General features: G+C 37.4%; 1 protein-coding gene across 1 annotated transcript in view; it reads left to right on the top strand.

Moving 5' to 3' along the window:
• LOC136836270 (nephrin-like) overlaps positions 1–12500 on the top strand; it is a 524495-nt gene that overhangs the window by 264224 nt on the left and 247771 nt on the right. Inside the window, 1 exon segment of the mRNA XM_067100298.1 lies at positions 2314–2493. Within this exon segment, the coding sequence (XP_066956399.1) occupies positions 2314–2493 (180 nt within the window).

Raw genomic sequence — 12500 nt, 5'->3', positions numbered from 1 at the left:
TAGGTTGTTTGATTTGAACTAATATCGCGCCCTGTTGTACACACACACACACACACACACACACACATATATATATATATATATACACATATATATATATATATATATATATATATATATATATATATATATATATACATATATATATACATACATGTGTATATATATGTATATATATATACATATATATACATATATATATATATATATATATATACATATATATATATGTATATATATATATATATATATATACATGTGTATATATATATACACATATATATATACATACATGTGTATATATATGTATATATATACATATACATATATATACATATATATATATGTATATATATATATATATATATATATATATATATATATATATATATATATATATATATATATATATATATATATATATATATATATATATATATATATATATATAAACATACACACATCCTTACTTGCACTTCCTTTCTTGGTACCATCTTCTGTTTTTGGGAAGAAGTCAGTGATTGAAAACACCAATACGTACATTACATTCGTACATATTTATGCATATCTGTGTAAATTGTTAATGTAACTACTTCAAGATCTAAAAACAAAATTAATATGCTTTTTAATGTATCCTACCTAAGAAAAATTCGGACAGATCGGAAGTTTCTTTTTTTTTTTATTCCATGTATGTACGGCCATAAATATTTATCCTTTGGCGTACTGGAAAGCCCGGCCATATAATCCAAGGAAACACGCTGTGGGTTTTCACTCACAGACATACTGCCGTCCTTTTTAATATAAATAAAAAAAATGAGTGATAGGGTGAAGCTGTTTCGAGGAATGATATTGCAGTTGTTGGCGTTGGAGGGAGGAGTATCACGTGACCACCACACACACACACACACACACACACACACACACACACACACACACACACACACACACACACACACAAATTCAGAAAATTATTAATATCCGCTCTTGTATACTCGCCTTTTCAAATAAGGGAATTACCGACAGTAGCACAATTTTTTTTTTTTTGTAATTTGTAGATATACTTGAAGATGTTTTCTCGGTTTCTCATTGTGGTTTTTTTTTTGTGTGTGTGTGTTTTTTGCCACATGTCGCTAAATTGGATTTTATTGTCGTGTGGATGGGTTTTATATCTGCTGGTATATGTTTTCATTTCTGGGTAGCTGTTGAGGAATTCGTCTCTATATTCACTAAAAAATTTTTTAATAGAATTATGTTGATAAAGGGGGATTTATTTGATCCTTCAATTATGCTGCTATCATCATTTATACACTTGAATGCTCGTTCGTCGGGTGACATTTAATAAATAAACTACGTAGTTATTTTTAATTAGCGAGGCGATCAAGTTTCTCATCATGGGTATTTTTTTTTTCATTATGAAGGAGTACATCATAAAGCAGTTATTCTGATAAATATTTTGTAAAATTAATTAATGATATATTATTTTGAGTCATGCATTTTGTATTATTGTCAAGGAATTGTAGAAGTATTTTGTATTTCTCAGTTTATGTTCATAACATTGAAAATGGAAACAGTAATTTTGTCATCTTTTGATCCTCATTCCTTAGTCATTCTTTTTTTTGTCTTTCTTTCTTAGTAATTTTTTTTTATCTTTCTTCCTCAGCCATTCTTTTTTTTTTCCCTATTCCTTAGTCATTCGTTTTTCTTCCTTCCTTAGTCATTCTGTTTTCCTTCTTCCTTAGTCATTCTTTTTTCCTTCTTCCTTAGTCATTCTTTTTTGTCTTTCTTCCTTAATTCTTTTGTTTCTTCCTTAGTAATACTGTTTTGCCTCTCTTCCTTAGTCATTCTTTTTTGCCTTTCTTCCTTAATTCTTTTGTGTTTCTTCCTTAGTAATACTGTTTTGTCTTTCTTCCTTAGTCATTGTTTTTTGTCTTTCTTCCTTGGTAATTCTTTTTTATCTTTGTTCCTTAGAAAATTTTTTTTTTTTGTCTTCCTTAGTCATTCTTTTTTGTCCTTATTTCTAAGTTATTCTTTTTTGCCTTTCTTCCTTAGTCATTCTTTTTTCTCTTTATTCCTTCGTCATTCATTTTTGTCTTTCTTCCATAGTCATTCTTTTTTGTCTTTCTTCCTTTGTCATTCATTTTTGTCTCTCTTCCTTAGTCATTCTTTTTGTCTTTCTTCCTTGGTCATTCTTTTTGTCTTTCTCTATGTCATTCTTTGTTGTCTTTCCTTCTTAGTAATTTTTTTTATCTTTCTTCCTCAGTCATTCTTCGTTGTCTTTCCCCCTTAGTAATTCTTTTTGTCTTTGTTCCTCAGGCTTCAACCGGACGATCCCCGGGTACCCCCGCTATGAGATGGTGGGGGAGGAGGCAGCGGGCGAACACCACCTCCGCATCCACAACACCTCCATAGACGATGACGCAGACTACCAGTGCCAAGTGGGGCCCTCTGATGGGCACCCCCCCATAAGGGCGACGGGCCACCTCACTGTTCTCCGTAAGTATTGGCACTCCTGTAGTGCTAAGTATGTTTTACCCCTACCCATTTATTATTTTATTTAGTTCACATAATATTTCCCGGTGCAGAGGTGAGAAGCTAGGACAGTGGATTTGCGCAGCCATTTTGTGCTTTACTGGATTAATATTTTATTTTTCGATGGAGAAATATGAAGCCAGAGCATTGGATTTGTGCATTCATTTTTAAAGTGTATATTTCACATTCAGGGAGGTTTATTTAGAACGTGAAGTTCTAATTGAATAAAGTCATCGTTCATGTAAATGGCGATGAATAAAGAAACCATTCTTTAGTGACTTTATAGTAAGATCATCAACCATTAGTATGGAACTCAGCAGCGGAAAATGAGCCAAACGTAAACAGAGTAATTCTTTGATATGGAAATTGGTTACGAGGATATAATCCATTTGATCATTTAATGAATCGAACCGGTTTTTAACCAGTTACTCATTATAAGAATGCCATTCTTTATTGTTAATTAATAATAATAATAATAATAATAATAATAATAATAATAATAATAATAATAATAATAAAATAATAATAAAAATACGAAGAGAATAGACCCTTTCTTAAACAGGTCGTATTCAAAGCGAATTATAAGGAAAATAGAAAAGATACTGTATAAGATAAATTCGCATAATATAACCATCCTTTTTAATAATAATAATAATAATAATAATAATAATAATAATAATAATAATAATAATAATAATAATAATAATAATAATAAATAAGATAGAGTACGTTTCCCGCTGTGCGCTCTTTTAGTTTAAACTTTAAAGAAACATCAAAAACGAATTGCATTCCAATAATGTTGGTCGGACGGCGGTATTTCCGAAAGGAAAAAGTACACCTTTGGAAAGGTCAGAGGTACTGCCATTTTAAATTGCTATTGGCTGAAGTGTTTTTTTTTTTATTTATGTTTTTTGGTTAGTCCTGCGTGTATTATTCACATTTTCATGTGTTGGCATTGTTCATCTAGCTGAAAGGGCACGGAAGGGCACGCGTGTTTGCTTGCACGCGTGCCTCGGCGCGTTTGTGCGTATGCATTTCATTTAGCTACCAGAGCGTGGAGGCGCCGTTTTGCAACCGGCGTAGTGGATGTTTGAAACACACAAACGCATTTACACATTACATAATAGGGTACAAGTTATTTTTCAAGATCAGGTTCAAATACTTTAATAGTAAGTTCTTCACTGAAATGTTTCTGTATTTTCAAGACAGTTTTTAGGTAATGTATTTTGAAAGTTAGGGTTTCCAAAAGTTTCGTTCTATGAAAATTTTAGTAAGCATTAAAAAAAAGCCCACAGGTTTGAGAACAAATATATTTAAGAAATCCACTTACAGTTTCGGAGCGTCTTGCTCCCTCATCAGTGTGGAGACACTAAACCCCAACTACTGGGCAGTTTCGGAGCGTCTTGCTCCCTCTTGAGTGTGGAGACACTAAACCCCAACTACTGGGCAGTTTTGGAGCGCCTTGCTCCCTCATCAGTGTGGAGACACTAAACCCCAACTACTGGAGTAAGATTGTTATATTCATTTCTTCAAGTAAGGTTTAAGGAGAGAGATTACATTCAGTGTCGCGATGGTAAGACACATCCAGTCGGAACGAGGAGATAATTAGCTCATCAACTGCAGTGAAATGATTATCCTGAACTCTTTTGAGAATTATTCTCCCGAGCCTCTTTCGTCTGAACCGTACCAGAGACTTAATGAAAGACCAGCATGTAATTTTCCTTGCTGTGAGGTGATGTGAACTTTTCAGACCTGTATCCTTTTTGTATTTATTTATTTTTGGCAGCATCCCTGAGTACACTATCTTCGTCTAGGTCGTCTGGTTACTCTGTTTTAAGATTATCGAGACATTGACTTTCCCCTGTGGTCGTCTGGTTACTCTATTTTAATATTATCTTTCCCCTGTGGTCGTCTGGTTACTCTGTTTTAAGATTATCTTTTTCCCCTGTGGTCGTCTGGTTACTCTGTTTTAAGATTATCGAGACATTGACTTTACCCTGTGGTCGTCTGGTTACTCTGTTTTAAGATTATCGAGACATTGACTTTCCCCTGTGGTCGTCTGGTTACTCTATTTTAATATTATCTTTCCCCTGTGGTCGTCTGGTTACTCTGTTTTAAGATTACCGAGACATTGACTTTCCCCTGTGGTCGTCTGGTTACTCTGTTTTAAGATTATCGAGACATTGACTTTCCCCTGTGGTCGTCTGGTTACTCTGTTTTAAGATTATCGAGACATTGACTTTACCCTGTGGTCGTCTGGTTACTCTATTTTAAGGTTATCGAGACACTGACTTTCCCCTGTGGTCGTCTGGTTACTCTGTTTTAATATTATCTTTCCCCTGTGGTCGTCTGGTTACTCTGTTTTAAGATTACCGAGACATTGACTTTCCCCTGTGGTCGTCTGGTTACTCTGTTTTAAGATTATCGAGACATTGACTTTCCCCTGTGGTCGTCTGGTTACTCTGTTTTAAGATTATCGAGACATTGACTTTCCCCTGTGGTCGTCTGGTTACTCTGTTTTAAGATTATCGAGACATTGACTTTCCCCTGTGGTCGTCTGGTTACTCTGTTTTAAGATTATCGAGACATTGACTTTACCCTGTGGTCGTCTGGTTACTCTATTTTAAGGTTATCGAGACACTGACTTTCCCTGTGGTCGTCTGGTTACTCTGTTTTAATATTATCTTTCCCCTGTGGTCGTCTGGTTACTCTGTTTTAAGATTACCGAGACATTGACTTTCCCCTGTGGTCGTCTGGTTACTCTGTTTTAAGATTATCGAGACATTGACTTTCCCCTGTGGTCGTCTGGTTACTCTGTTTTAATATTATCTTTCCCCTGTGGTCGTCTGGTTACTCTGTTTTAAGATTACCGAGACATTGACTTTCCCCTGTGGTCGTCTGGTTACTCTGTATTAAGATTATCGAGACATTTACTTTCCCCTGTGGTCGTCTGGTTACTCTGTTTTAAGATTACCGAGACATTGACTTTCCCCTGTGGTCGTCTGGTTACTCTGTTTTAAGATTATCGAGACATTGACTTTACCCTGTGGTCGTCTGGTTACTCTATTTTAAGGTTATCGAGACACTGACTTTCCCCTGGTCGTCTGGTTACTCTGTTTTAATATTATCTTTCCCCTGTGGTCGTCTGGTTACTCTGTTTTAAGATTACCGAGACATTGACTTTCCCCTGTGGTCGTCTGGTTACTCTGTTTTAAGATTATCGAGACATTGACTTTCCCCTGTGGTCGTCTGGTTACTCTGTTTTAAGATTATCGAGACATTGACTTTCCCTGTGGTCGTCTGGTTACTCTGTTTTAAGATTATCGAGACATTGACTTTCCCCTGTGGTCGTCTGGTTACTCTGTTTTAAGATTATCGAGACATTGACTTTCCCCTGTGGTCGTCTGGTTACTCTATTTTAAGGTTATCGAGACACTGACTTTCCCCTGTGGTCGTCTGGTTACTCTGTTTTAATATTATCTTTCCCCTGTGGTCGTCTGGTTACTCTGTTTTAAGATTACCGAGACATTGACTTTCCCCTGTGGTCGTCTGGTTACTCTGTTTTAAGATTATCGAGACATTGACTTTCCCCTGTGGTCGTCTGGTTACTCTGTTTTAATATTATCTTTCCCCTGTGGTCGTCTGGTTACTCTGTTTTAAGATTACCGAGACATTGACTTTCCCCTGTGGTCGTCTGGTTACTCTGTATTAAGATTATCGAGACATTTACTTTCCCCTGTGGTCGTCTGGTTACTCTGTTTTAAGATTATCGAGACATTGACTTTACCCTGTGGTCGTCTGGTTACTCTATTTTAAGGTTATCGAGAGACTGACTTTACCCTGTGGTCGTCTGGTTACTCTATTTTAAGATTATCGAGACACTGACTTTCCTCTGTGGTCGTCTGGTTACTCTATTTTAAGATTATCGAGACATTGACTTTCCCCTGTGGTCGTCTGGGTACTCTATTTTAATCTTATCGAGACATTGACTTTCCCCTGTGGTCGTCTAGTTACTCTCCCTTGAACATTGTCTAGACATTGACTTTCCCCTGTGGTCGTTTTCGAATTAGTTCAGTTATGTCACAAGGTTATAAATCTTCGATTTACATAACTTGTTTTTTTTAAAGTGTACGAGGTCATTAAGTGCACGAAGTGGTATTTTTGCCTAATTATTCCATTCATGCATTCGGCTAATTAGTGTAAGATTCTGGCCTTTTGCAGTGGAGGTTTTAGAAAACATTTCGATTTTTCCTAAAAAAAAAAAAAAATCTCTGACTGCCCTGGCAGCTTTAGAGTCTGACGGCCACCTTTAACTACGTATACGAATTTATATTCAAAATTTATTATTATTATTATTATTATTATTATTATTATTATTATTATTATTATTATTATTATTATTATTATTATTATTATTATACGCGGTTGTATAAAGTTGACATGTCTTGTACGAAATAGATTATTATTATTATTATTATATTATTATTATTATTATTATTATTATTATTATTATTATTATTATTATTATACGCGGCTGTATAGAGTTGACATGTCTTGTACAAATAAATTATTATTATTATTATTATTATTATTATTATTATTATTAGCTGTATAAAGTTGACATGTCTTATATTGAACCGATAAATGTTTCTTAATACCTTGAAGACTGAATATTGCATGTTTAATGATTAGCTTGCTAAGTTTTCTAGACTTTTCCCGTGACTAAAATAAAACCGCAGTCACCTTTGATCATTATTATTATTATTATTATTATTATTATTATTATTATTATTATTATTATTATTATTGTCACTGCAACATCGCCTTGAGCTTGGTTATTTTTCTACGATAATTTTAAATTGTTATTCGTGTACAGTTCATAGGTATGGCTGATACCCTAATTTTCTGTATTGATTTATGCAGATCTTTTGCATTTTTAATTGAAAAATGTCTAATTAGCTGTATTGAAAAATGGGATATTCAGGCGCAAACCAAGATATAATTATTTTTACCCTTGCCTCATAATTAGGTTCTGGAAAAGGATCCTCTGCGTTCATTCAGATTGCAACGCCTCTCTTTCATTCTGTTGCATCGTTACGGTTTCTCCTTTTGTAGCCGAGGTGTAAAATCCATGCCCGACTTCTTACTCTTGTTCAGGTACAGTTCTTTCACGAGAGTTAAAAATAATTTCCTTTTGTTGTTCAGCTCTTATAACAGCCATTTCTCACAAGAGTTCATTTTCTGAGTCTTTTGTTTCTATCGTTCATTTTCATTGTCTTTCCTCCCACCCACCCACCTCCCCCCCCCCTCTCCCTTCAAACCCCCCTCCCTCTATTTCCTTTCCCACTTTCCCTTTTCGGGACTTTCCACCCCGTGTCGTATGAACCCCACTCTGTTTCTGTCTCATGCCCGATGGTGGAATATTTTTCAAAGACTTTTATCATATCGAGTCTATATTTTACGCCGAATTGAAATATTTTCAGTGACGTCCCTGCCTCCCGTTTAGGCATATCATTCTTCGCCTATTTTCGTTATCTGGAGGTTATTTCTCGATTCCCTTCGGGTGTTATCTCGTGGGAATCTCGGCGGGGAAGAGTGGAGGAACAGATTGGGGATCGGGGAGCGAGAATTGGGGAGACTGGCCGAGTGTTTGGGGAGACTATTGATTCCGCCCTCCTTTATGGGATACACCACTTAGTTCATTGGCTTAAGGGATAGTTAGTTGTTGACGGTTTTGTCCCGTTCTTCCTCCTTCTGCTGGACTTCGTTCTGTTAACTCTTTTTGCGTCTTTGTACCGCTGCTGCTTGTCTTTCCCAGATCGTTGCTTTCCTGGATTCATTGCCTTTTGATCGCAGGATACTCATGATGGCGTAGGGTAAAGGCAGTTATGAAATCTTACGGACCCTGTTTGCATTTTATACCTCTATCAAGGGGGAATTCAATATTTATCTGTCTATTAATTGCTTTATTTATTTATTTATTTATTTTTGGGTAACTGTTTTTGTACATTTCCCACCAAGGACAATAAACACAAGATATTTTTCCTCTGGACTGTGTAAGTTACAGACGCTGCATAGTGTACTGGTTAATGATTTAAAACAACTTACTGATGATCATCTCAGGCAATATCATAAAGTTGTCACGTTTTCACTGTATTGGCCAAAGGATATATTGTATAACCAGTCCTTCCAGAGGAAATGTATTTTGGCTACATTAAATCAATGTATTTCAATAAAATCCTGTGGCTCTTCGCGTGTGATGAAATATAACACGCCAGAAATTAACCTGTAGATTTATTGCTTATGACTATCACTCAGAAAAGAACTGAGTCGTTGAAAGTCTTGGGGAGAAAAGAAGTAATGTGAAGGTCACGCCAAGTCAGGTCATAAGTGTGAAGGAAATACTTTTTCTCTAATTTATCTACAAGAGCAGTGAAGAGAACCTTCTCAGAATTTGGCGCAGTGGTATGATTCTCGGCTGTTCTCGGCTACCAGCCGAGAGGGCCGGGGTTCGAATCCCGCCGCTCACTAATGGCTTGGATTGTGCAACTGCATAAATCTGGTAGCCCGTCAGCCTATCGGTCCGAAAAAACTCGAGAGGTTCAGTAGGAGAAAAGGTACCAACCCTCGGGCTGGGGAGTTAAATGGTGGGCCTGAATAAGAATCGACCAAAGCAGAAGCTGATGTAATGTTTGCAAACCACAGTCAATGGCATATAGATATGTTTTTGCTAGAGGAGAAATTGGAAAAAACTCGAGGTTTTTTGTTGTCGTTGCTGTTGTTGTTGTTGTTGTTAATGGTTGTTTTTATTAAAGGGATGCTCATGAAAATCGTTGTCTTTCCCTTTGCATTTGATCAAAGGAAATTTATACAATTAACCGGAATAACAAAGCATGCCACGCTGTTAATGACTTCGGTGTTCTCATCCCTTTAAATTAAATATATTTCACTGGCAGTTTCCATATGTTTGATATATTCTGACAAAGAAGAAATTCCACACTAATTATTATTCAAATTATGCTGAATTCCCCTCGTTCCAGGACGGAAGATTTCGCATTTCCCTTGACACGAAATTATTTTTGGATGTCGACTTCGTTGTGTAGAATTGATGAGAGGATCTTTTGTGATATTTCCTGTCACATTACAATTGATACGAAGTCTTAGTTATCAAGAATTGAAATACGACCGCGTCTCCCGCGCAGCATGGAAGGCGATTGACTGTTTTATTATGTAAATCATTTTCCTGGAAATCTTCGTACCGATGCCATCTGAATGCTTTTGCTTCGTGTCCTCGTCGGAGTATAGTGTGCCTGGATGCTAGTATCCGTGGCCATTTATCTGATCTTCCAATTAAGGCTTCGGAACATTTATTTCTCTCTTTTTTCCTTTTTTTTTATTTCATGACTGTGACAGTCCAAAAGCCACCGAGCAGGCGAACTCTCTTTTTTTCATTTTTCTTTTTATTCAAATTTTTGCGAATATATATATATATATATATATATATATATATATATATATATATATATATATATATATATATATATATATATATATATGTGTGTGTGTGTGTGTGTGTGTGTGTGTAGAATATACTGGTCAATTTTACCAGGTACATATGTAATTGTAATAGCTTCTAGTGACAAGCGTATCCAAAAAGCGCGAAGAATTCGAGAAAGTTAAGAGGGCATTGTGGCTATTACAATTACACACACACATGTATATACGCACACACACACACACACACACACACACATATATATATATATATATATATATATATATATATATATATATATATATATATATATATATATATATATATATATTTACGAACTCTTTGTTGCGTTCATTTTAAAACTGGGCGATGTTGGGATGTTTGGCTCCCGTGTAGTAAAATATTTGTTCATTTATTTACTGGTTCGATGAGGAAATTCGTGACAGACTCTAACGCAAAGCCGGAAACGAGTCCAGATAGATTCGTGTTCGAGATAAAGTCAGATTTTGTAAAAAAAAAAAAAAAAAAAAAAAAAATGTGTTTGTAACTTACGATGTATTATTATTTATTTCCTGATAATTTCTCGAATGTGTATTTCGCAATTTCTCGAATTTGTATTTCGCTCAACGACTTGTTTTTTTTTATATAAAGAGGTTTTTTAAAATTTTATTTTATTTAGAAAGAGTTTCTAAAAGCTGGAACGATATCATAACCCCTTTGGCATCCACGTCAGGGCGTGCCATCCATTACCGGGCGGGTTCTCTCTTTAAAAATGATATATTGTCTTTCACATCTCTATAGATTTCCCAGTCAAGTTAGAATTAATAGGGGTGGGTGGGGAGGGGTGGGCAGAGGATACTATGAAGGCTAAGGGAGGGAAAGAGGGAGGCAGTGCATTTTATAGTGCGTGTGATCCTCCATATTTTATATATCCCCTCCGGAGGAACAATAGAATCGAGTTCGCATTGTGTGAAACTTTATTAATGAATCGTTTCAGCGGCCGTGACGTCGGCGGTTCGGTCCTGAATTATATATATAGAGTTCCAGACCCTATCGGTCTTTCCGTGGATATTGGCGAGGAGCAATTTTCGGCCGAATTTCGGCTGTCTCTCTCGCGAGAAATGGGCTCCCCGGCGTTTTCGTCATTCCTCTTCCATTGTTTTGATTTCTCACGAAATTAGGATCTTGAGACCCGTCTTCTCAATCCGGATCTGGGGGTGACTGTCTCTCCATTGAACTGAAAAAAGAGATGTGACTGAGCAACTGAACATTCCCCCCTGTGGCACCTGAACGTTTCCCCTGTGGCACCTGAATGTTTCCCCCTGTGGCAACTGAACATTCCCCCTGTGGCAACTGAACATTTCCCCTGTGGCAACTGAACATTCCCCCTGTGGCAACTGAACATTCCCCCCCTGTGACAACTGAACATTCCCCTGTGGCAACTGAACGTTCTCCCCTGTGGCAACTGAACATCCCCCCTTTGGCAACTGAATATTCTCCCCTGTGGCAACTGAACATTCCCCTTGTGGCACCTGAACATTCCCCCCTGTGGCAACTGAACATTCCCCATGTAGCAACTGAACATCCTCCCTTGTGGCAACTGAACATTCCCCCTGTGGCAACTGAACATTCCCCCCCTGTGGCACCTAAACATTCCCCCCTGTGGCAGATGTGGCACTGGTGAGGGCCTCGGCAGAATATGAGAAGGGAGAGAGAGAGAGAGAGAGAGAGAGAGAGAGAGAGAGAGAGAGAGAGAGAGAGAGAGACCGAGTCTCTGATTTCGGTCCTCAATCGTCCATCACCTTCCGTCCATTGAGAGCCGTCGCTTTGTCAAAGCTAAATCATGGCTTTGTTTTAATCATTCGCAAGTTATCCGACTGGACGGGAGAGATATATCCCCGTTCATATGTCCGGACGAACGCGTTGACATTAACGGCTGTGGGGTTTCTTATCTTTCCCCCCTCCGACTCCGGTTCAGCTGCTGGTTGGCAGATAGTGCTTGCAGGAAGGACATGGTTTATCTCGTATGACTTTGGCAGAGGGAATGTATACGTGCCCGGTATTGGGGCGTGGGTGATGGGGAGTTGGGGGGTGGGGGGAGATGGACCGGGTTAGGTTCGGCTGTTTAGGAGAACCCACGGCAATGCACGGAGAGAGAGAGAGAGAGAGAGAGAGAGAGAGAGAGAGAGAGAGAGAGAGAGAGAGAGAGAGAGAGAGAGAGAGAGAGAGAGGTTGCGTAGGGAAAGCTAATATATAAGGAAAGCCGAAAGATGAAAAGAGAGAGAGAGAGAGAGAGAGAGAGAGAGAGAGAGAGAGAGAGAGAGAGAGAGAGAGAGAGAGAGAGACTATGTAGGGAAAGCTAAAATATAAGAAAAGCTGAAAGATGAAAAGAGAGAGAGAGAGATGGCTAAGGAACGCTAAATGATAACGAAAGCTGAAAGGTGGAGAGAGAGAGAGAGAGAGAGAGAGAGAGAGA

The sequence above is a fragment of the Macrobrachium rosenbergii genome, chromosome 56 (assembly GCF_040412425.1).
Source record: "Macrobrachium rosenbergii isolate ZJJX-2024 chromosome 56, ASM4041242v1, whole genome shotgun sequence".
NCBI lineage: Eukaryota > Metazoa > Arthropoda > Malacostraca > Decapoda > Palaemonidae > Macrobrachium > Macrobrachium rosenbergii.
The sequence above is the reverse complement of the archived record's forward strand: the minus strand, read 5'-3'. Positions and strand labels throughout refer to the sequence as shown.